The sequence below is a fragment of the Plecotus auritus genome, assembly GCF_963455305.1.
Source record: "Plecotus auritus genome assembly, chromosome: 4".
Classification (NCBI taxonomy): domain Eukaryota; kingdom Metazoa; phylum Chordata; class Mammalia; order Chiroptera; family Vespertilionidae; genus Plecotus; species Plecotus auritus.
In genome coordinates, this window is record NC_137775.1 from 63942099 (window position 1) to 63968584 (window position 26486).

The following is a 26486-nucleotide window of genomic DNA, read 5'->3' on the forward strand; positions in this document are numbered from 1 at the left end:
TGCCCTCCCCTGCTGGCCATCTTGTGGCAGCCATCTTGTGTCCATATGGGGGCAGTCATCTTTGACCACATGGGGGCAGCCATCTTGTGTGTTGGAGTGATGGTCAATTTGCATATTATTATTTTATTATATAAGATTAGATAGGATAGAGGCCTGGTGCATGGGTTGGGGGCCAGCTGGTTTGCCCTGAAGGGTGTCCTGGATCAGGGTGGGGATTCCCTTGAGGCGTGGGGCAGCCTGGGCGAGGGGCCTGTGGTGGTTTGCAGGCTGGCCACGCCCCCCGGCAACCCAAGTGGAGGCCCTGGGATCTGGGATTTATTTATCTTCTATAATTGAAACTTTGTGGCCTTGAGAAGAGGGCTGGGCCTTCCAGGGCAGGTGGAAAGCTTGGCTTCCTCCATTGTCGGGGAAACCCAAGCCTCCTGCTCTCTCCATGGCTGCAGCCATCTTGGTTGGGTTAATCTGCATACTCGTTCCTGATTGGCTGGTGGGCGTGGCTTGTGAGTGTAGCAAAGGTATGGTCAATTTGCATACTGTTCTTTTATTAGATAGGACTAGAGGCCCAGTGCACAAAATTCGTGCACTCAGGGGGGTCCCCCAGCCTGGACTGTGCCCTCTCACAGTATGGGAGCCCTGTGATTGATTGCCCCAAAAAGGTAGGCCCTGCCCATCCATACGGGCTCCTTGATGGATTGCCCCATAGTGGTAGGCTGGAGCTAGGGTTCCTGCCTCCGTGCCGCGCGGAGCCATGGGACACCTGGCCTCACCGCACAGAGCCACGGGACCTGCCTCTGCACCGCACATGCAGTGTCAAGCTCCCACCCACCCGCGTCCACACGCAGCCCTGCCCACCCATGCGTGCCCACTCCACACGCAGCCTCCTGGTGATCGCTCGTTGTGTCGTGAGGGCATCACAGCGTGAGGACGTGACAACCACATAGACCTATTAATAGGATACTGTGATAAACATGGCAGTACAGATATCTCTTTGAGATACTAATTTCATTTCTTTCAGATATATACACAGAAATGGGGTTGCTGAAAGATATGGTATTTACATTTTTAATTTTTTAAAATATATTTTTATTAATTTCAGGGAGGAAGGGAGAGGGGGAGAGAGAGAGAAATATCAATGATGAGAGAGAATCATTGATTGGCTGCCTCCTGCATGCCCCCCACTGGGGATCAAGCCTGCAACCCAGGCATGTGACCTTGACTGGAATCGAACCCAGGACCCTTCAGTCCACAAGCCGATGCTCTATCCACTGAGCCAAACCAGCTAGGCCCATCATTTATTTTAAGAAGAATAGTTGTAGGTAGGGAAGAAACCTGAATGCTTCTAATTAGCTTTCAATCCAATACCAAAAAAATAAAAATCAGTAACTTACTGAGTTCGGCAATAGTAATAAAAAAAACACTCGTTTCATATGTAAATGTTGCTAATGAATTTTGCACATTAAAGGTGAATAAATGTTTTTCTCTTTTTTGCCTGATATACTACATAGAGAAGTTTCTTAGAAGATTATCAATGTGGAAATTCCTAAAAAGAGTGTACTGATGGTTTTGCGGCTCTGTGTGCTGCTAGCAGCTCTACCAGCAATGTTTTGTCTCAGGAGTAAAGCAGTGCTTCTGCTCCAGAGTCTTCAAGGAAACATGTAATGTATTATAACTGTCTTTTATTATCTTTTGACTCTTAAAAAAATAGCTATCCTTCAGAGGAGGAGACCTTTACATCATTTAAAATAATACTTTGGGATTGTGGGGGTAGAATGATGATTGATAAATTTAGTGGCTTTTGACAAAAGATATAAAACAACATGTGCACATTTTACTATTTATGTCGGGAATTAAGTCCAGGAATAGAAATCCCCTAGCAAAATGATATAATCATCCAAAAGAAAAAAACAAAAACTAAAACAAAAAATGAACTCAAGATCAGTATGCATTCTTCTTTTGTAGCAGAAGCTCTGTAATTAAAACTTCCCTCCTTATCTTTTTCTTGGGGAACAGGGGAAGATCATCTAATTTATTGAGCTTATTAAATACTTTTCAACATTTTTTTATCTGAATGCTTAAAAATTGCTGTTAGCTTTAACAACAGAAACTCTTAAAAGTCTTTAAAAAGTAGCCTGAGCACTGATGGCAAATGGGGGCTCAAAACAATTTTGGAGAAAAATGAGGTCACTTAATACCCTTAGATGAAAAAGTAAGATTTCTGAAATGCTTTGCATGTATTGAATTGTGAAACACTCAATGTATTAATTTTTTTTATTTTATTTAGTTGACATTCAACTCTGAGTTATACTTCACCCCCTACTCCAGTATGGAATGTAATACCTTAGAGCCAGGGGTCCTCAAACTATGGCCCGCGGGCCGCATGCGGCCAGCCGAGGACATTTATCCGGCCCGCCGGGTGCCGCTGCCTGTTCTGCTTAGCAGCCGACTCGTCCCAGGCCCGCAATGCGCATAGGAATTTGTTCATAGTTTTTTTTTTAAACTATAGTCCGGCCCTCCAACAGTCTGAGGGACAGTGAACTGGCCCCCTGTTTAAAAAGTTTGAGGACCCCTGCGACTTTTCATGATTGCTTTAGCATAAACTACAAAAAAATTATTTTCATGCTATTTAATTATTTGGGCTAGAGTTGACTTATTTGAATCATTACACTAATTTTTAAAAAATGGAGTTACAGTAAATATGACTAATTCAACAAAAGGAAACAGCATATGTTTTTGTATTTGCTACAAATTAATTAATTGTTATCAAGTACAGATAAGATTTTCTAAAATAGCCTTTGAAAGTAAAATTAATGCTAATGGAAACAAATTCAATTTAAGCATCTGACAGCCAGCTTTTCTTCTTCCTTAGCCTTTTACCAGCCAGATACTGGGAAAACAAATGTTTAAAACATAGCCCTACTCTTGAGGCATTCATAGTCTTATGTAGACAGATAAATTAAAAATGGAACTGCCTTTTGACCCAGTGATTCCACTTCTGGAAATATATATGAAGAAATCCAAAACACTAATTCGAAAGAATATGTGCATCCCTATGTTCACTGCAATGTTATTTACAATAGCCAAGATCTGGAAGCAGCCCAAGTGCCCATCAGCAGATGAGTGGATTATAAAGCTATGGTACATTTACATGGTGGAATACTACTTGGCCATAGAAAAGAAGGAAATCTTACCTTTTACGATAGCATGGATGGACTTGGAGAGTATTGTGCTAAGTGAGATAAGCCGGTCAGAGACAGACAAATACCATATGATCTCACTGTATGTTCATTAGATTCATGCGGAATCTAATGAACAAAATAATTTAACAAAATAGAAACAGAAACATAGATACATAGAACAGACTGACAGCTGTCAACGGGGAAGAGGGTGGGGGAGTAGAGAGGGCTGGGTGAAAAAGATGAAGGGATTAAGCAAAAAATAAAAATAAATAAAACACATAGACACAGACAACTGTAAGGTGATAGCTAGAGGGAGGTGGTGGAAGAGGGCAAAGGTAGGCTAAATGGGGACAGAAAGAGAGTTTACTTTGGGTGATGGGCACATGATGCAGAGTGCAGATGGTTTTGTTGGGTTGTAGACTTGAAACCTATATGGTTTTGTTAACCAATATCACCCCAATAAATTCAATAAAAATAATTAGGATATATTAATGTCATCAGTGTAACACTAAGGTATGTATGAAAATGTTGAAGCTAATTACCTGAATTTGACTTGCCAAAAATTGTTTATAGAAGGGAAGGAGTAGAGGATAAGTGATAGAACCTCATTAACACACTTACACACATGGTACTTGGAGGATTTTTTTAAAAATTCAGGGATCGTAAACTTTTTTCATGATCATTTAGATTAGCATTTTCTAAAAAATATCTGGGATTTTCATCTCTTAGTGTGTAAACTAATTTTAGCTTTTGGTTCACTTTTGTCTCTTATTAATTGCACTGAGTATATGAAACACTGATAAATCTTCAACCCTGTGTAGCAAGTAATATGTTTTGCTTAGTCTTTTTGTGTTTTGTTTTGTTTTCCACTGTTATAATAGAACCAATTTACATCTGAAGTCCAAAGCCAGCATTTGTTCATTTTGATGTGGGATCAGCCACAAGCGACATGACTATCTGGGAGTAACTGTTGGTTGGGAAGTTGAAGCCAGAGCTCCAGAAGAATGCTGAAACAGAACTATCCTCTGATAACCAGGCGATAAAGGGGTATTATTCTTTTAATAAAAATAGTACAAATAATCCCCCTTGGAAATTATTACCTCATCCTGAGAGCAGTGTTTGACTTGGATTAGCCACTGTTAATTCTAGTCTTTAAAAAAAATTTTTTTTATTGTTTAAAGTATTACAAATAGTAGTACATATGTCTCTCCTTTTTTCCCCCCATTGACCTTCCCCCAGCCTCCCCTAACCCCCAGCACATGCCCTCACCCCCCCCCCCTAATTCTAGTCTTTTAACATAACTGAACATGTTAAAGTAATTTAGGCCACATTAGATTGAGTAGAAGCCATTTGCATAAAAAAACTGGTAAATATTTGTTATTTTATTAATCTTATTTATATTTATTTTTTAAAAATATATTTTATTGATTTTTTTACAGAGAGGAAGGGAGAGGGACAGAGAGCCAGAAACATCGATGAGAGAAACATCAATCAGCCGCCTCCTGCACACCCCCTACCGGGGATGTGCCCGCAACCAAGGCACGTGCCCCTGACTGGAATCGAACCTGGGACCTTTCAGTCCGCAGGCCGACGGTCTATCCATTGAGCCAAACCGGTTTCGGCTATTAATTTTATTTTTATTGATTTTTAGAGAGAGAGGAAGGAAGACAGAAACATTGCTGTGAGAAAGAACACCGATAGGTTGCCTCCTGTATGTGCTCTGACTGGGAATAGAACCCACAACCTTCTGGTGTATTGGACAATGCTCCAACCAATTGAGTCATCCAGCCAGGGCTATTTATATTATTTTAATTAAACTACAATTGACTGTTGAAGAATGTGGGGGTTAGGGATACTGACCACCTCCCACCACACAGTGAAAATCCACATATAACTTCTGACTCCCCAAAAACTTTGTTGTCCCTTAGCATCCACTGAGGATTGGTTCCAGGATTTCTGAGGATGCTCAAGCCCCCTATAAAGAATGGCATAGCCCTCCACATTTGTGGATTCCAAACTGCTGAACGAAACAGTACAGGTATTTATTGAAAAAAATCCACATATAAGTGGATCTGCATGATTCAAACGTGTTGTTCAGGGTTCAACTATAATACATATAGTTTTTTTCTGGAATTAATAATAAAGCATTTTCCTTCCATATAATTTTATAATATAGGCATCATATATTAAATCCCACTTTTTACCTCATAATTCACATTTTTATTTCTTTAAGCCAGTCAGAAGAATTCCTTACTATCAAATTCTCATCAAGTCTGACAGAATTGGGATAACCTTGACCTACATTCCTGGGGAGGACATAACAGTTATGGGATATGAAGTACAGCATCTTAAGTTACAAATTATTTTTACAGGTCTTATTTATTTACATTGAACTCAAATTACCTGTCAAATAAGAATACTGATAAAAGTAAGACATATTGCTACTACAAAAAAAAAAGTAATTTAGCATGTAACTAAACAGAATCCTAAATTTTATTAGTAATATTTAGAAACCTTATTTAAATAGTATTTCCTTTTATAAAGGAGCTTAGAATGTAGTGGTTTCATTCAAATATCCTAATTAGAATTGTTTTTTTAAAGAAAGCAATTAGAATTTATTGCTTTCTGGAAAGATTTTTTAAAAAAAATATATTTGTATTGATTTCAGAGAAGGGGAGATAGAAACATCAATGATAGAGAATCATTGATCGGCTGCCTACTGCACGCCCCCTACTGAGGATCAAGCCCACAACCCGGGCATGCCCTGACTGGGAATTGAACCCTGACCTCCTGGTTCATAGGTCGATGCTCAAACACACAGGCTGGATTGGAAAGATTTTTTTAAAAGGAGGTTCAGAAGAAAGGAATTTTGTTAGGATTTAGTTCAGGATAGGTTTATTCTAGTAGGCTTTGTGGCACAGGTTCACTAAGTAATTCACTGTGAGATTCCAGTATATGCCATGTGTCAGAAATTAAATTGCCATCAACTGTCCACAAAATATGATACACCCTTAGTACACAGGGTATCGTACGTAAACCAGTCCAGTCTGAAGAATTTATTTTCTTAGCTGCTCTATAGAATTGTATGACTGTCCATTTTACAGAATTATTTTTTGAAGCAACATCTTTAAAAATTTCTGTAAATTCTAAAATGTGTTTGATAAGTTAAAATCAAATTTTTCTTTCATGCTAAGTTGGAACATACAAATATGACAGAACCAAGAATGTAATGAAGCCATGGCTAAGAAAAATCTAGCCATATGATTAAATTTTTGAGTGTAAAGTTTTTTTCCCTTTATGTACAGCTCCAATTGCACTTTTCTACCGAACTAGATAAATAAAAGCTAAGATATAATTTAACATTTTTTTTGAAATAAAAATTCACTGTATCTTAAACTGTTTTTCTTATAACCTTATTTTTATCTGGCTAAAAATTCATCCTAACATTAGACTTAGAAAAGTCAACTTAAAAAAAAATATATGTTTTTATTCATTTCAGAGAGAGGAAGGGAGAGGGAGAGATAGAAACATCAATGATGAATCATTGATCGACTGCCTCCTTCACACCCCCTATGGGGATCTAGCTGGCAACCCAGGCATGTGTCGTGACCTCCTGGTTCATGAGTTGATGCTCAACCAGAACTACACCGGCCAGGCAGAAAAGCCAACTTCTGACAATAATCAGAGAATGCAGTTGATAATGGCTACCATGTACTGAGCGGCTGCATTGTTTTCATGGTTTTACATTTTATCAGCTTTACCAGCTTTATCTTACAGTAGTAAGTATTGTTAGTTTCATTTCATTAGTGAGGAAAGAGTAGCTTAAAGAGATTCAAGTGCCTTGCAAAGTTTGCAAAACTGGTAAATTTGCTCAGCAAATACTCGAGAACTTACTCTGGGTTGGCCCTGACACTATGTTACATCTCTATTTGAGATGTAACCATGTACATAGCAATGCCATGTACATGGTTACATCTCAAATAGCCTAATTATTATCTCAAGGTATAACCCTGCACTGTTCAACATGGTGACCATTAGCCACTAATGGCTTCAGAGTACTTGAAATGTGGCTAGTAAAACCAAGGAATTGAATTTTAAATTTTTTAAAATTTTAATTTGAAAACAGATAGTTGATCAGTTGCTAGATCTTTTAAGCATATTTGGAACAACTTGGGTATGTGAATGTATTGTTTCAACTAAACTTTAGGAAACTTCAAAATAGATCATAAATTTCTGGTGAAAATTTAGCATCTGAATTGAAATGTGCTATAAGATACACACTGAATTTTGAAGACAGTATAAAAGTAAATATAAAATACCTGTTAATTATTTTAATATATTGGTTACATAACAAAATGATAGTATTTTGGATATACTTTGTTAAATAAAATATTAAAATTAGTTCCAACTGTTTTTAAAACATTTTTTTAATGTGTCTACTAGGGAATTTTAAATTACTTATGTGACTTGCATTATATTTGTATTGAAGAGTGCTGGTATAATCAAAGAAGCTCTGATGAAGAGAGTCTGGTCCATGTATTACCTTTTATTTCTAGTATCAAAATATTTTCATAATATACTTCCTTATCCTTTTATCAAAAGTTATGTTTTGCTTTTCATTCTTTCTATTAGTGTTAATGATCATACTAATAACTGTGTCAATATTTCACATACACTAATATAAATTCAGTATATACAAGTGTGCACATATTTATTTCCGAAGAGTATTTCCCACAGTAAGATTTTCAAAATAGAAAGTAAACATAAGTAGTCTGTGGAACTATATTTAAGGATTCACAGATTTTGGGGAGAAACACTTTATATACTACATATATATATTTTTTTCAGGCACAAGTAAACATTATAAAAAGTATAAAAATAGACAAAAAAATACAAACACAATATATTTTGGTTGGAATTTCAGAGATGTTTTTTTTTCTTCTCTTTTCCCTTTACTTCAAAAGTTAAAAATACTTTTGAAGCAGCATGTATTGTTGCACTTTTGATTTTTTGTTGTACAGTTAATGAACTTGAGAGTTTGGATGACTGGTGATCATCTATTTGGCCTTCCCATTCTTTCGTTTCTTCTTCTTTGATTAATAAAGGTTTTCCTAGAGTTTGGCCAACAAGGTTACAGACTTCTTGAGCTTTGCGCCATGCATTCTCAACAGCAACAAGACAGGCTTGCCGTCTTAGGAATGAAATGCAGAGATTATTAATATGACATTCAGTGAACTGTAACACTGAAGAGTTTTGTTTAATTAATTGATAATTTAAAGATGTGCTGAACTTACCTAAGATTTTCAAAAGAACCTGGAGTATGATAGAACTGGGGTTGACTGATAACAACAGAGCTATCTAGTTTTTCAACAAGAAAGTTACAAATATTTTGCATTTTTCCAAATTCAGTAAATGTAATGCAGACCTGCAAATGAAATGACACTTGAAATTATTTTCATGCCTGATACATTATTTCAAAATTTTCTCTAAATTAGATTTTAAAAAGTAAAGACATATTACACTGAGGTCATTTTACAGTATGTAACAGATATAAAAAGCCTAGCTGATACTTATAACTAAATTATTTTGTTATTAAATTTATTTTTGCTTAGGAATTTTATCTAATATTAACTTGAATATTTAAAAATATGTTTTAAACCAGTCAGGGACTTACTTTTTAAAAAATATATATATTTTATTGATTTTTTACAGAGAGGAAGGGAGAGGGATAGAGAGTTAGAAACATCGATGAGCTGCCTCCTGCACACCCACTACTGAGGATGTGCCCACAACCAAGGTACATGCCCTAGACTGGAATCGGACCAGGGACCTTTCAGTCTGCAGGCCGACGCTCTATCCACTGAGCCAAACCGGTTTTGGCTAGTCAGGGACTTTCTTATGAAAGAATTGGAGGCTTTTCCCCTTTAACTTTATTATTTGGCTGAATTCTAACTTTACTGATAAATTTTTCATGACCCCTTAGTCGAATCTATGCCATTAGCTTCCTGATTAGCAGTAGTTACATCATAGTTCACTTCACTGCTGTCAGTGAGGTATGTTTCTTCTTCCAGTAGTTATTTTCAGATTTATATGTGGAAACATCTATTTCATTATGTCCTCTTTCTTATACAATGCAGAACAGTTGCCTTTAATCATAAATGCGATCCAGTGAAGACTATGTTCTGTTTGATTTCAATTCTTAGTAAATAAGGTATTTTATAATCATTCTGTCAACTTATATTATTTTAAAAAGCTTACTGGGATTTTGATTGGGATTATAATGAATCTATATATATTTGATTAAGGAAGAACTGATATCTTAATGATATTGAGACTTCCAAATTACTAACAAGGTATGTTTCTCCATTGATTAGGTCTTCTTTAATTTCTCATAGCAATGATTTGTAATTTACAATTATAGCTCTTTCACATTTTTAAAATCAGACTCATCCCTAGGTATTTTATATTTTTGCTGCTTATCAATTCTAATAGCTCTTTTGTAGGTTCCATCAGATTTTCTACATAGATGGTCATGTTATCCATGAATAAAGACAATTTTACTTCTCACTTTCCATTCTGGATGCCTTTTATTTCTTTTTCTTGCCTAACTGCATTAGCTAAAAATTTCAAGTACCATGTTGAATAGAAGTCATGAAAGTAGATATGTTTTTCTTGTTCCTGATTTAGGCACAAGTATTTAGTGTTTTTTCACCATTAAATATGATGTTAGCTGTAGATTTTTCATAGATTTTTTTTATCAGTTTGAAGAAGTTCCCTACTATTCTAGCTTGCTGAGAATTTTTATTAGGAATAGATGTTGGATTTTTGTTAAATGCATTTTCTGCATCTATTGAGATGATCATATGGTGTTTCTTTTTTATTTTATTAATGTAGTAAATTAGATTGGCCTGTACTAGCTGTATTAAAGTACAAAACAGATTGATATTGTCATATAAATGCTTCATATCTCTGGTCAAGAAGAATCCCCATTAGTTTAGCATTTCAGTAATGAAGAAACTGAATTCCAAAGTAGGTGAAATTTTAAGTGCTTTTAATAAATTCATCTTCTGGATAAATCAAATCTCGGCTATTGAAATATTCTGCATGTAAGACTTCTGAATTATAATTGCTAACCTAAATTACCATAAAGTACAGGTCAAAATCCTCCCTAAAAATATGTGTAGTTCTAATTTCCAAAAAAAGGTGGGCAGATAAAACTGAACAAACTAAGTCTAGTGGGCTAGACACCTTTTAATCCCAGGCAAGGTTCTAGAACAGAATATTTTAAAATTTAGTTTATAAGAAATAAGAAAAGGGGAAAAAAAGATTTCTATCAAAGGAAAGAAAACAGGACCTTTGGTTCATTTTGATCCTTGCTATAGGCCTCAGCACTCTGCATATTTTCTTTTCTTTTTGGTACTGCCATAACCTATTTTTGTCTTCCCACTCAAGTCTCCCTGGCTTCCTTGTTCCTGTCTCTGAAGAAATGCATACAGGGCTTCCTCCAGGTAGGCCTTTGGGAATCCTATACAATAAAAGGCTAATATGCAAATTGACCGAATATGGAATGACCGGTCGCTATGACGCACATTGACCACCAGGGGGCAGACGCTCAACACAGGATCTGCCCCCTGGTGGTCAGTGCACTCCCACAGGACATGTCACTGTCAGTTGAACATTCCCTGAGGGCTCCCGGACTGTGAGAGGGCACAGGCCGGGCTGAGGGCCCGCCCCCCCCTCCGCCTGCCCCGAATGCATGAATCTCGTGCACCGGACCTCTAGTAACAAAATAAAGACACAAGAATTTAAGACTGAAATCTTTCAGGGTCCTTAGAATCATACATTCAGACTCGAATTACTGAGTTTCTTGCTGAGACACTAAGTAGAAAACTCATCTGATTTCTAACTTTGCTTTTACTCCTGAGAGTAAAATTCACCAACTCTATACTGTTCTCTTAATCTCTACCTTCTGAATCACTGCCAAATTATTTGTCCAAAGGCCAATATATTGAACATGTAAATTTGAAATCATTAAGAACAAATGAAGATGTACTAAATTTTACTTCCTAGTTGGTAAATTACCAGAGAAATAACATAGCCATAGGGGGTTTTCATTTTACCTATATATTCATACAAGCCTTAGGATATACTGACATACAATCTTCATGGCAACATTGTTGCTTACGGTCACAGTTCATTAATGCTACTCAGTATTTTAATTAATTACATAGATGGAACACTGATGATTAAATCAGCACTTGAAATAAAGCTGGTAGTACTAAAAATAAACACGGCTTGATAAAATTGAAATTTAAAAACAATCCCAATAGGCTGGAAATATAGATCAAATCTAGTGGATAAAATCATCCAGAGATAAATGTAAAATCCTATAATTCATTTTAAAACAGCAATAACAAAGTGTAAGATAGGAGAAAGATGATTTAAAAGCAGCATGTGAGAAAGAGTTTCTCATATAAGAAATGACCAAAGAAACTGGGGATCTTATCTCTAGAGAAGAAAAAAGTAGCATCAATATGATACTGAACTGCAAGTGTATACTTCAAGGAAGAAGAATTAGCTTTGTTTTGTTTTTGGAGAGGTATCCTATCTAATAAAAGAGTAATATGCAAATTGACCGTCACTCCAACACACAAGATGGCTCCCCCATGTGGACACAAGATGGCCGCCACAAGATGGCCGGCAGGGGAGGGCAGTTGGGGGTGATCAAGCCTGCAGAGGAGGGCAGTTGGGAGGGACCAGGCCTGCAGACGAAGGAAGTTGGGGGCGACCGGGCCTGCAGGGAAGGGCAGTCAGGGGAACCCAGGCCTGCAGGGGAGGGCAGTTAGGGGTGACCAGGCCTGCAGGGGAGGGCAGTTAGGGGTGACCAGGCCAGCAGGGGAGGGCAGTTATGGGCAAACAGGCTGGCAGGGGAACAGTTAGGTATCAATCAGGCTGGCAGGGGAGTGGTTAGGGGGTGATCAGGCTGGCAGGCGGAAGCGGTCAGGGGCAATCAGGAAGGAAGGCAGGCGAGCAGTTGGGAGCCAGCAGTCCTGGATTGTGAGAGGGATGTCGGACTGCCCGTTTAGGCCCGATCCTGGTAGGATTGGGCCTAAACGGGCAGTCCGACATCCCTCGAGGGGTCCCAGATTGGCGAGGGTGCAGGCTGGGCTGAGGGACACCCCCCATCCCCCCCGCGCATGAATTTCGTGCACCAGGCCTCTAGTACTACTAATAAAAGATGAGTACTAATGAGTCAATTCTGGTTTAATGTCAGAAAATTTTGTATTTATTAGATGTCTGAAAATGGAATGGGCCTTTTATATTCATGCTTATCTATGTATAAAGTATTCCACAACAAAAATTAGAGTTAAAAAAAATTAGATGAGATAATGTATGGAACACACCTGACAATGGTAAACATGCAATGAAAAGGAGAGGGAAAACTGCCTGGGAGGTTATACTGCTTTTTCTATTAAAAAGACATTTACTCAGCCTTTTATATCCTAGGCTTTTAAAATCCCTTCTAACACTGAGATTATGATATATCTCCATTCTTTTCCACGAAAAGTGGAGAAGAGTGGAGATATATGAACTACAAAGCCAATGTTTTTAATCCAAATCCCCTCCTCACACATAACCACCATTCATCCACCTTTAAAGTCACTTAAATAATTTCTAACTTTCCATCTTCTTATCTTTATAACTACAGGCCCGGTGCACGGATTCGTGCACCGGTGGGGGTCCCTTGGCCTGGCCTGTGCCCTCTCGTAATCCAGGACACCTTAGGGGATGTTGGACTGCCAGTTTTGGCCCGATCCCCGCAGACCAGGCCAAGGGACCCCACTGGTGCACGAATTCGTGCACTGGGCCTCTAGTATGCATATAAGATCTTTGGTTAATCTCTTCCCACCCTCCCTGCTCCCTCCTTCCCTCTGAGATTCATCAGTCTGTTCCATGTTTCCATGCCTATGCTGTGAGCATCTGCCCCCTGGTGGTCAGGGCGTGTTATAGCTACCAGCCGAACGGTCACTTAGGCTTTTATATCTATCTATATGAAAGGCTAATATGCAAAGTGTCCCCTCGGGAGTTTGACTGGAAAACCAAGAGTTTGATCGATTGCTATGACGTGTGCTGACCACCAGGGGTCGGTGCGGAACGAAGGAAGGCCCCGACCAGCAGCTGGCAGCTGGGGAAGGAAGGCCCCAGCCAGCAGCCGGAGGCCCCGATCGGCCCTGATTGCCGGTCTCCTAGGGACCCTACCTGTGCATGAATTTCATGCACTGGGCCTCTAGTATATAGATAAGCAGCAGCAGCATGGTAGGTGGAAGGATAGATAAAGAATCTTTAGAGTGCCTTTCAGGATGAAAGTTTCAGATATTACATGAAAAGTAATGTTCTACCATCTAATCTTAATGATATATTTAACTGTCCATGAGAATCTTGGTATATGTAAGACATTAGGTATTACTTTTCATGACATCCACATCCAAAAGCCACACATTGTTCTCTATTTTGTGAGCCCACCATCCTGGTCTCTGCTGACTGCTGATGCTAACTTAAGGGCAAGCATGTATTGGATTGTGTGATATGAGTTCTGTGTACCAGGGGGCCCTATACAAAATATAATCAGATTCTCTTTTAAGAAATTTGAGTACAAGACATTAAAAAGGTAAGTACAGCAGAAGAAAGAGGAGCAGAGTTTAGCCAAGTTCTCATTTAGCCATGCCTTATAATAAAACAAGTAGCTCTAATGTACTTTCTGTACATTAAATAATTCACTTTCTGATAATAAAGTATTATCTGCCTGAAGGCATGACTAGGTGATTTCTTGAGTATTGTCCACCTCTAAAGACAAAGATTCTCTGACTAGATAAATAAGATTCCACTCTAACCCCATTCTTGTTTCCTGTGGCAAGGCCGCAAGCATGGACCAAGCACATACTCCAGGATGTTCCTAATCAGAAACAGACAGCAGTCCTGTAACCTAATCACAACTATAACATACTCTGATTCATAAAATTCTGATCATAAAATCTTTAAAGATCAGGAAAAAGTATACACAGTTGTAGGAAATGAATGTTATCATTGAGTAGACAAAAACATTTTGTTCTTTTTAATATTTTGTTCTTATCACAACACAGTAAAATTGCATTGTGAAACAAAAGAATGTTAAAAAAGTGTTTCAATCCTTTGTTATGACTTTATTAATTTGCTTTTTATCTAAAAAGAAATTTCTCTCTTGTAGTGTTTCCTGCTCATTATGTAATGATAATTATTATTAAAATTTTATTCAGGTGGTAATTAACTGCTGCTTCCCCCTTGCTATTTTTATTCCATTTCAAAACAACTTCTCTTAAGTATATCTCATTACATTTATTTTAAAAGCTCACAGATATGTAACACCAAAAATGATTTTGAGAAAAATAACCTTTTATCAATTCCATGAGAAACATTTCTCCTGTACATTTCAGTTCAAGAACAAAAATAAATGCAAATTATTCACACAAAGTCATGCTGTTTTCAATTATTTGTTAAGTACATACCTCTGCTTCCATGTGATAAGCATTTTCCACTCTTCTAAAATCCTTTGTCACAGTTACATTTTCTGCCTGAAACAGAAAGTACGAGGGTATGATTACTAAATGTCTGGCAACGAAATGGAATTACTCTAAATGAATGTTAGAGTTTTTTAAATATTTGATTTACAGCCTGGCCAGTGTGGTTCAGTGGTTGGGCATTGACCTATGAACCAGGAGGCCACAGTTCAATTCCCGGTCAGGACATATGCCTGGGTTGCGGGCTCGTTCCCCAGTGTGGGGCATGCGGGAGGCAGGCAATCAATGATTCTCTCATCATTGATGTTTCTACCTCTCTCTCTCTCTCCCTCTCTGAAATCAGTAAAAAAATATTTAAAAAATATATATTTAATTTACAAATAATTTAATACAAATGTACTGAATATTCATAGTATGCAACTTTGGGCAAGTTACTCAGCTTTTTTGAGCCTTAGTTTCTGTATTTATAAAATTAGGTTAATACCAAGTATATATTACACAAAATTGTTTTGAGGATTTAATGACAAGTTATATATATAGCGCTTGACACAGAGAAGGTACTAAGCAAATGTAGATGCCATGCTCGCCAAAACCGGTTTGGCTCAGTGGATAGAGCGTCGGCCTGTGGACTGAAAAGTCCCAGGTTCGATTCCGGTCAAGGGCACGTACCTTGGTTGCGGGCACATCCCCAGTAGGGGGTGTGCAGGAGGCAGCTGATCGATGTTTCTCTCTCATTGATGTTTCTAGCTCTCTATCCCTCTCCTCTCTCTTCCTCTCTGTAAAAAATTAATAAAATATATTTTAAAAAAAATGTAGATGCCATGCTATTTTAATATAAAAGATGCTATGCTATTTTAATATAAAAGTCTCCTAAAATATTGGACCCAGACCAGTTTTTGAAAATATTAATGCTTTATGAATCTCTGCATGAATTACAGAAAGCTGCATAAAATCCCCTCCATTTTCCCTAAGAACTCCTGTGCCCTAGGCAAGGGAACTGTGTATAGTGTTCTGAACACATATACTTGCTGCACTCTAGTGTGAAACTGGAATGCTTTCCTGCCAGCCACTGTTTAAGATTTGACACGTGTCATTTCCATTATGAAAGCTTTCTGGAATTCCTCAAGTAAAATGAACGTTGCTTTCTTTTCTTACACTACTATATTGTTTCACATACATACTTTCATCACAACACCTACTATGTATAGTCTATTCCTATCATCAGACTCCTTCAGCACAATACCTAAATTTTACTCCTTCTCCATTTCTGGTGCCTAGCAACATGCTTAAGGCATTCATTACATGTTTATTGAAAAAAAAATACAGTAAAGAAGAGGCAGATATTGGAGCTCACAGCCTGTGAGAGGAACATACAAACCAAAAAACAAAAGAATTATACATTACACTAAGTGCTGTTTTAAACTGAACAGTGATAGGGAATGCCTAGTTAATATATGATGGTTGAATGAGTAAATACTGCTTAGAACTTTAAAATATTTTCCAAGAAAACCCTAAAAAATGAGGCTTATGCCTTCAGACATGAAGCTATGTGATCATAAAACTATATATGATCTGTAATATAGTTGAAGTCATTGTTTATGCTTCTCTCATTTTTTCTTTTATTCATTCAGAAACCATTTTCTGAGTATGCACCATGTGATATACACTGAGTGGCCAGATTATTATGATCTCTGAATGCATAATAATCTGGCCACTCAGTGTATATCCTATATAATAAAAGGCTAATATGCAAATTGTCCCCTCGACCAGGAGTTCGACCAGCAGGCAGGTTGGCCAACCGCCCATGTCCCCTCCCCCTGGCCAGGCTGGCCGGACCCCACCCATGCACGAATTCATGCACCGGGCCTCTAATATATATACACTGAGTGGCCAGATTATTATGCGTTCAGAGATCATAATAATCTGGCCACTCAGTGTATATGAAGCATAACCCATGAATACAAAGCAAACAAGAGGCAAAATGATCTCTTCTCTACAGAGGTTTAGAATATGGAGGAGAGACAAGTAAAACAACACCTATAATATAGAATGATAAGTTTTATTACAAGTGGGGAGTGGAGTGTGGCATGACAGGGACTACTGTTATGTTAGGAAAATAATGCCAAGGAGGTGAACTTCGGCTAGTTCTTTGAAGAAGAAAAAAAAAAGGGAGTCAGCTAGTAGTCAATCAGGAGAGAAGGATGACAGGAAATGATAGAGTTAGGCTCTATCTATAAAGCAAAGGAGTTTGGAATATGAGGAGCCCTTTAAACAGGGGAGTGATGTTTATAAACCCAAGATTCCAAAGTTTAAAATAAATAAAGGCTTTGTGAAGACCCAATATAATTCGCCCTGCAAAGTAATATAAATGATTTTTTTGCATTACCTATTGAACAAATTACTTACATGACTGCTTTTCTCCATGACTGCAGAGATAATTGGAAGATTACTGACCTTTGTATGTCTTGCCCTGAAAACTGAATCTTAATGTAAGCTTAACTATAATCTGGACATAGTAATTTACTTTGTTTTACATATTAGGAGTTAGTCATGTGGGAGTATACCTTTTATGTAAGTAACTTAAGAATTAGTAAATTATTCAAACAGGACTGCAGAACTGGCAGCAGTTTTCCTGGGAAAATATTTCTCTACATAATAAATACATTAAATTCACTTTATTCACATTATTTTAATTAGCATTTGAATTCTTCTAAACTGAAAAATCACTTAGAGACATTCTTTTACAACTGATTTTAAAAATAACTCTATGTTTGTAAATGCAGTACAAGTATATTTTCTCCTTAAAGACTTGATTTTTCGGGTATGTCATTTTTAACAATAAACTGGAAGAACTTTCATAAACTCAGTGTTACTCTGGGTCAATCCCAACTATGGCCTTTAGGGTCCTATTCCGTAAAACGAAAGAATTGAGAGAGTTGACCCATTCTATGGTTTCTGATTTTCTTTCATTCTAATTATCCGCAGCCTGGCATTGTCGGAAGCAAGCTGTGTTTTGGTTTCAGGAATACAGGAGTTCAAATATCGCCCTGGCTGACATTCAGAACATTACTTATTACTTAACCTCTTTAAATCCGGAAAATGAAGATATTAAAACCTGCCTAATGAAACTGTTGTATGTATTTAACAAGGCTGCTTCATTTTTTTATTCTGTTCTTAAAAGTAGGCTTAAGGTTAGATTTATCTAGTGATTTCATAGACGTCGGGTAAGTAGGGGTATTTTATATAGGCGGCATCTAAAATATAACAGCTTTTTTAAAATTTAAAACTAAAAAATTTGTTGAAAATTTTTGGGTCTTCAAGGACCCCCTTTCTCCACCCCCATTACTGTTTGCCAAAAATACTGAAGGACCATTCCATGCGAAGCTTTCCATGGCTGGGAGGAAGCAGGTCATGCTTTTCACTTGCCAATTCCATGGTGCAGCATCAAAACAAAAAAAAACACAAAATGATTAGTGTACATCACACTACTTAGGCAAGCATTTACATCTAATGTTTCAAGTTTAACAGTTCATCATTTCAAGGGTAAAAATCAAACTATGGCAGCAAATATCGCCATATAAAAAACCTTACTCAATTTGCATTCTCTTATTTTAGAAGTCACCGCAGCCAGTCATTACTTTCCTCAAGAAGGATGGGCTAAGGATTCACTCTGCCAGGTCCTGGCCCCTGCAATACCGTTGCGACAAAGATGCCTCTGGTGCTCAAGCCCTACCACACCTCCAGCCCCGCTCCAGACGCCATCGGGACCAGAACCTCTGCCATCTGTTTTTTGCGACCCGGCTTCAGACTCCTCCGGCGCAGAGCTCTCACCTGCAGACCCTGCAGCTGGAGGCTCTGCGTGATGTAGTCCAGGCGGCGGCAGACGCTCTTCTTGGCCTCCGCTGCCGCCTCCTTGGTGCTGCTCACCCGCACCGCGACCTGCGCCCGGTCAGGACTCGCAGACACCTCCGCGGCGCCGCTCACGTGCACCTCGCGGGCCGAGGTTTGGACCTGTGCCGAGGAGAGCGGATGGCGGAGGATGGGCAGCGTTTCTCCGCCGGAGACCAGATTGTTCTCCCGGCTCCGGTCAGCCCAGGGAACCAGTTCCACGAACATCCGAGACTGAGAAGCGTGTGGCAACGACATAGTGATGGCGGCTGGGTTACCATAGCAACTCAGGGCGGACGGCGGCCGAAGCGGCCAAAGCGCACCGGGGCTTCCTTGTGCGCGGCGCAGAGGCTGCCGGGAAGGACTGGGAGGCCCGGGAGCTTCTAGAGAGCGGGAGTCTGTGGAGAGTTTTGCCACATGTTCTCCACACGGTGTTGGCTGAACGGTTCGTCATAGTGTTTAACAGCTTCACCACATGGCCCTCAAAAGTCGTAGTCAGCTTTCTCCGCGGCCTTCCTCTCGGGAAAATCCGCCTCTCGCCGGCGAACTTCGGAGGAAGTTCCTGAGCGGCCAGCGGGCGGGATGGCTTTTTCACGTGTTTCTCCGTCGCGAGTCTGTCAGCGTCTTCAGCCGCGTCTTCTCTGACTTCGCCGTTCCGCCGGGGCACACCTTGTTAGCCATGGTGCGCGACAGGTGTCTGTGGGCATGGACTGCTCTTTGCCACTTTGGTTTTGGGAGTTCAAGTCCTCGAATTCATTTTCATTGTCTCAAAAGCCACGTTGATAATACGATTCACATTTGCAACGTGGTGGTCAAGTGCTTGCAAATGGAAAGCCGAGAGAAGAAAACGGATAGCTGTCAGTAAGAGTAGCGGAAGCTTTGGCAGGATTTTCCAGTCGCTCGAACTTTCTCGAAAGTCCCTGGAATTGTTCTGGCCTTAAATATGGACTGGAGCGACTTAGGCGGTATCAAAGTACGTTCCACATGGACATTGCTGGCCTGTACGACTTAGATTTTATTTATTCCCTTTTCTTGAGAGAACAACACAACCCTCAACCCACTGATCAACATTAGGTAGGTTTTCTTCTTACCACTAAGTATGTAAAAACATCTAGTCCTCCTGTTCCAGGAGAAAACAAATTTTTTTTTGATAAATACTTTTTTATAAGGACAACAATTCTCACAAAAGGAGCCTGAAAAAGCCTCCTGCCGATCCTCAAGTAGTTTCTTCTGTACTATTTTTCTTTCCTAGTAAGATAATGCAACTAAATCAGATGGTACTCTCTTCCCCTTTATTGGCTTATCATTTGGTTAATTTTGTCTATATTTATTTTGATGTTTATCATTACTTAAAAACAATGATATGATAGTATTCTAATTTAAAAACATGAAAAATTTCCCCCATATTTTTAATAACCTGAGAAAATGTTTCTTGAACTTGATGGAAAATTAATTTTTCCTAAAGATAAAGATAGAAAAATAATCTCCAAAGTGAATTACTGAATTAATGAATGCCATAAGTAAAAAGCAGCAGAAATTTTAAATGCATACAAGTATTTAGGAAATGATAAAAGATTTCAAATAAATGGGAAAATGAATAAGGGACACAGGGATAATTGGTTAGCTATATGAAAAAAGAATTGTTCTATCTTACATCATATAATGAAAATAAAATTCAGAGGAGGCAAAAGTATTGGAATAAAATATAGGTGAATATAAATATAATTCTGGAAATGGGAAGGATTTTCTTTTTCTTTTTAAATATATTTTATTGATTTTTTACAGAGAGGAAGGGAGAGGGAGAGAGAGAAACATGGATCAGCTACCTCCTGCAAACCTCCTACTGGGGATGTGCCCGCTGCCCGCAACCAAGGTACATGCCCTTGACCGGAATCGAACCCACTGAGCCAAACGAGTTAGGCTGGGAAGGGTTTTCTAAGCACAGTTTCAAATGAAGCAACTGTAAGGAAAGGCATGAAAATTTTGACTAAAAAAAATTTCAGTATACAAAACAAAAAGGTGAGGGGGGCCTGGCCAGCCTGACCTTGACCTATGAACCTGGAGGTCATGGTTGGATTCTGATGAGGGCACATGCTGGGATTGTGGGCTCCATCCTCAGTGTGGGGTGTGCAGCAGGCAGCCAATCAAGGATTCTCTCTCATCATTGATGTTTCTATTTCTCCCTCCTTCTCCCTCTCTGAAATCAGTGAAAAAATATATTTTAAAAAAAGATGAGGGGGAAAATAAATTGGGAACAATACTTGTAAATTAAAAATATTTGTAAAATATTTATACAAAAGGCTAATAGCCTAATGTTTAGAGAGCTCTTACCAGAAGAAAATAAAAGAAAAATGGATAATGAACAGAGGCAAACTGTTATCAGCTAGGCAAACTGTAACAAAATACCACAAACTGGATGGCTTAACAGAAATTTATTTTCTCACAGTTCTGGAGGATAGAAGTCTGAGATGAGGTGTTGACAGGTTTGGTGTCTTCTGAAGCCTCTCTTCTTGATTTTCAGAAAACTTCACTGTGTCCTCACATGCTCTTTCCAGTGTATACAAGCATTCCTGATGTTTCTTCCTCTTCTTATAAGACCACCAGTTCTATTATATCAGAGCTCCACCCTAATGATCTCATTTAACTTTAAATTCCTCTTGAAAGGTCCCTATCTCTAAATATAGTCATATTGGGGGTCAGCACTTCAACATATGAATTTGAGATGGAGGAGCGCAATTCAGTCCATAATACAAACCAAAGAAGCAGAAATACTAATCTATAACATGGGAAAAAAAGTTTATCCTCACCAGTCGTTAAAGAATTCAGATTTAACTATAATAAAATATCCTTTTTTTCTGAATTATTATTTTGGCAAACAATAAAGATAGTGGGAATGAAGATATGAGTAGATGAAAGTAATTTTGAAAGAAGAATGGAATAGTTTGTGGTGATAGAACTATATAGCAGATAAAAGAGAAGGATAACTGAGAGAATGAATGTTCAGCTCACAGTGACCTAGTGTTCTGTCAAAGTCAAGGCTGATCCTTTAGCAACCATTTTAAGTAAGATGACTCTATTTTACACAATTTGGACCCAAAATAGGAATCTGAGTTAAGCTGGGCCAGTTAGAGGTTTTTTGGTTTTGTTTTTAGAATGGAAATCCATATTTATACCAAATTTTAAAAATTCAGTCTCTCTGATGTCGGATCATGGCATATATTTATCTCTATAATAATAAAAGCGTAATATGCTAATTAGACCAGATGTCCTAATGGACGACCTTCTGGACAAAGCCTGGGCTGTGAGGGAAGCCTGGGTCCTGGGTGCCAGCAGCAGGGGGGGCGGGGGGAAAGAAAGGCCTACTCTTGCACGAATTTCGTGCTTCGGGCCTCTAGTATACATATAAAACCTGGAGAGAGAGCATTGCCCATTTGGCTTAGTGGATAGAGCATTGGCCTGCAGACTGAAAGGTCCCAGGTTCGATTCTGGTCAAGGGCACATGTCTGGGTTGTGGGCTGAATCCCAGTAGAGGGTGTGCAAGAGGCAGCCAATCAATGATTTTCTCTCATCATTGATGTTTCTATCTCCCTCTCTGAAATAAATAAAAATATATTAAAAACAACTACCTTCCTCTGAAGTAAATAAAAATATATTAAAAACAACAACCTTGAGAGAGATAGTCAGTTTTCCACAAACCATTTCTAGTGGAGAAGCAGAAAATGTCAGAAAATGAGAGAGAGAGAGAGAGGAAATCATACATTCAGAAAGAAATGGAGATGAGATACAGGAAGAGTCCAGATGTAATTCCAATCTGTTTGTGGAATTTCCCTTAGGCCTGCTTTCACTCCTGCCCTGTAGCTCTAAAAAATAGTCCTATCCTTATCATAAAATCTCCCCCTGCCCTTTTTTGCATAAGTAGCTTGATTTAGTTTTAATTTTATCTTAAAATTAAGAATATTGACTGAAAATAGTGGATGATAGACAAGGAGAATTCAAAGCTCTCCTGTATAGCTTTCAGCCTTAAGGAATTTGTAGAGTTCCCCATAAAGTGAATCACTAGGTGCAAAGCTCAAAGCTTAAACCTTTGAAAAAATTTTGCTCTGTAGTTATACAAGACACTCTTAGTGCTGCTATCATGCAGCTGCTTTCCACTTCCACCTGGAACCTGCTGATCCAGCCAACCTATTTATAAACCTATCCATAAAAGCTCAGGCTTTTTCCTCCTCCTTTAACTGTTCATACAAGAATGTCCATATAACCATTGGTGTAACCTGAGAATGGTGTTCTAGTGCAACCTTGGTAGGTGGCAAGGAAGTTTGAGTTACCTGGTCATGCAGCTTGCTTATGTCCTTTATCTTGTTCATGCTTGGTGTCCCAGATGTACTATTTTCATCTTTTGATGGATTTGCTCTGTCGACTTGTATGACTTGGAATTTCTTACAGGACCCAACTTATAATGGGTGATTCCAAATATCTCAAAAATTTAAGGATGGAAATATGTTTATAAATACAATATTTAGATATTTATTAGTGACCTTCAAAGAATTGTTTCACTGAGAACTGAATGGCAGGGTTAAGGGATGAGTTCAGGACTAGAACAAGTAGGAAGAACAGTAAAGTATTTGTTACTATTGTCTTAAGTGAGGTGGTGGTTGTTGTTTGAAAAAGTAATTAATTGGATTCAGGATTTCCAGAAATGAAAGGAGATAAGATCATAGCTTATCTCACAAACATCCCAGACACTGGAAATAGCTCTCCATCTTGTCTTTTCTCATTATTTCCAGGTTTGTTTTTTACTTTCTTATAGGTTACAGATGTTTATCTTCTGAAACCTTAAATGATGCAGGTACAACAGGATAGTGAGCATAGTGTATGTTGTGTCTATGTGGACTTTGGCAGGTTTATTTGCTTGTTTCCCCAGGCTCCCTTACACAGAGTCCCAGAGTCTAATGATTATATCTTCACTAACTATATAAAGTTAATAATTATCTCAGCCCTAGCCGGTTTGGCTCAGTGGATAGAGCATTGGCCTGTGAACTGAAGGGTCCCAGGTTGGATTCTGGTCAAGGCCATGTACCTTGGTTGTGGGCACATCCCCAGAAGGGGGTGTGCAGGAGGCAGCTGATCAATGCTTCTCTCTCATTGACGTTTCTGACTCTATCCCTCTCCCTTCCTCTCTGTAAAAAATCAATAAAATATATTTTTTAAAAAAGAATTATCCAGAAAAAAGTATTCTCAAGTACATCTCTACTCTCTGAGGGAAAATAAATGTGAGATTGCCTCCCCACTGTATCATCTTGTTGTTATGCGGGCTGACCTATATTTTGCTTCTGGATTGGAAACAACCCAAGTGGACACTTCAATATTTCAGATAAGCTTTTGGTTTAAATCTTTTTTCACTTATTTTCTCCCCAGTCCATTTCACATTACTGGTTTCCTTTGATATTATATGGTTTATTAATCTTAGCTTTCACATGTTTGGCTGTATAATGTAACAACTTACATTTTAATTGTTTAGGCAAAGCACTGGATGTCCCTTTTAATCAGAGGAAAAGTAATATTTTATAAATGAAGCTACTATAGTATAGTAACAATTATGAGTAATTACGTCTTAACTGATTTACATTATTTGTATCTAACAGAATAAGAAATATTTGACAGTTCATTTGTAAATTTAAGTTGTAAAACTCTCACTTGAGTAAAGATTGTTTTTTCTTGATATTAATTCTCTTCGAAAGCAGTGGACTAGATATAGCTTTGCCAATAGATATTTTTTTAAAAAATCATTGTAACTCTTAGTTAAATGTTCAACCATTAGAGAACTAATAGGGCACAATGAGGTAGATGCTAAATAAATGATTAAAATTATCATAGAAAAAGGATGATAAAAAAACTGTGATAAAGTAAAAGAGAAAATACCGTGGAAAAGAAAACATAGAATTTGGAAGCTAGCAGTAACATAGTCTCATTTTACAGATGAACGCATTACAGCAAACCAGAAAGTTTTAAAAATTATATTCCCCTGGTTATGGGGCAGAGACAGTCTAATGCTTTTTCCACTGTGCTGTGCTGCCTCCCAGTGACCAATGACTATTTGACTACACACAGGCATATTACTGCTGGCAAACCTCTTTCTCGGAGCAAATAAACAAAACATCCAATCACCTCTAGCCTCCCTTGGCTCCTGCAACGCTCTATTCTTATTCTACTTCCTTCTCTCTGGTCAGTTTTTACTGCATGTTTCCTTGACTTCTTTCCTCTCAATGACTCAGTCCTCAGCCTGCTTCCTCTCTCTCTAAATTTGTAGCTACCTTCATGGATTCAGTTTTCACCTATACTGACTCAATTTTCTTATTTGTAAAAGGAGTGAACTGGAGTGGCTTTTTTATTTTAAACTCAGGGTCAATGACAGTACAAAATGATGGATGTTATAAATGTCTTATTTTAAAAAATCAGCCTTGTCTGTGCAATCACTTCAGCAAAAAAGATATACAGAGGGTAAGTAAACGATGTTCAACATCATATGTCCTGACGAGTTGCAAATTAAACCTCTACACACATATTAGAATGACAACAACAAATGCTGATAAGAATGTGGAGCAGCAGGAACTCTCACTCATTGTTCGTAGGAATGCAAAAATGGTACAGACACATAGAATATACAAAACCATGTGTAAACCCTAATGTAAACTATGGACTTTTTGTGATTGTGATGTGTCAATGTAGGTTGGTTCATCAATTATATCAAATTTACCACTGTGGTGCTGGGTGTCAACAGTGGGAGGGATTGTGTTGGGAGGGGGTGTATAAGAGGTATATGGGAACTCTTTGAATTTTTTGCCCAATTTTTCTGTGTGCCTACAATTGCTCTAAAATATAGTTAATTAAAAAAAACAAACCACCATTGTGTTTTAAAAAAGACAAAGGTATTTTGAGTAAAATGACATTCATTGTCAAGATATGTGAGCTGTGAAATTTATCTCCTCTGAGGCTTAGTTCCTTTATTTTTTTAAATATATATTTCAGAAAATATTATAGCCATATTTGGGGAACCATCTTCTTAAGAAAAATGCCTTGGTAAACTTCCATGATATGTAGACGATGAGGTCTTGAGAGTAAGGTCTGAAGGAGACGCAACACTAAGAGAGAACTAAAGAGTTATGCACAAAGAAGTGAACATAGGTGTGAGAGGAGGAATACCAGAAAGAAAGACAAAGATGGAATTAGAGAAAAGGTCAGATAACAGATGAGAGGCTGGATTTTGTGGAGGATAGAAAAATTCCCTGGTTGCATATAGGCAAGAACTTTAAAGACCATAGACATCTAATTTACAATATTAGTTGTTGGCCTTTCCAATGTAACAGCTCACAGCATTGCATTATATATGTATAGAATGAGGAGAAGCAAGCATCTTCAAGAGTTGAGACGCGTGATCTGAGTTCAGCAGAAGTAGAAACAACAGTTTACCATGAGAATTAAAGTGCACAGGATTTAGGGCAACAGAATTTCTCACAGGAGACTTTATCAAAGAGAGAATGAGGTTCCAGTTGACAAATCAGATGACTGTATTCACAGGACAATTATGGGCATATTTGAATGTGTTCAGCAAATAGTTAACACATGGTAGTGTTACAGAAGACTGGAGAAAAACCAAGCAACGCTTAGAGAAATGGAGTTACACTTTATTATTATTATTATTATTATTATTATTATTATTATTACGTGTGGGCCCAGAGAAAAATGTCTTTCAAATCTCTGGGCAAAAACATAGAGGAAGCTTTCCCTAGTTATACTTTTTCCAGTTCTTTGCCTCCCAAATAAGGGTTTTTTCCGGTCCCCTTTTCAAGTTTTTAAAGAGCCCCATGTG

General features: G+C 38.1%; 1 protein-coding gene across 1 annotated transcript; it reads right to left on the reverse strand.

Annotated features, from left to right (window-relative positions):
• Window positions 1-4543: 4543 nt before the first annotated feature.
• Window positions 4544-18947, reverse strand: IRAK1BP1 (interleukin 1 receptor associated kinase 1 binding protein 1). The gene is made up of 4 exons (XM_080667154.1): window positions 18563-18947; window positions 14720-14785; window positions 8471-8601; window positions 4544-8367 (listed from the first exon to the last, which is right to left on the reverse strand). Exons 1-4 carry the CDS (start codon window positions 18875-18877, stop codon window positions 8097-8099), a joined length of 783 nt encoding a protein of 260 aa, XP_080523280.1. The 5' UTR covers window positions 18878-18947; the 3' UTR covers window positions 4544-8096.
• Between the last annotated feature and the right edge of the window lie 7539 nt (window positions 18948-26486).

Bases quoted from the DNA above. Each gene is read 5' to 3' on its own strand.
- IRAK1BP1 (XM_080667154.1), bottom strand. From the start codon at position 18,877: ATGTCGTTGCCACACGCTTCTCAGTCTCGGATGTTCGTGGAACTGGTT. The intron at 8,602-14,719 runs GTATGTACTTAA...TTTCATTTGCAG, and splicing joins CTTATCACATGGAAGCAGAG to GTCTGCATTACATTTACTGA. The intron at 8,368-8,470 runs GTAAGTTCAGCA...TTCATTCCTAAG, and splicing joins GGTTCTTTTGAAAATCTTAG to ACGGCAAGCCTGTCTTGTTG.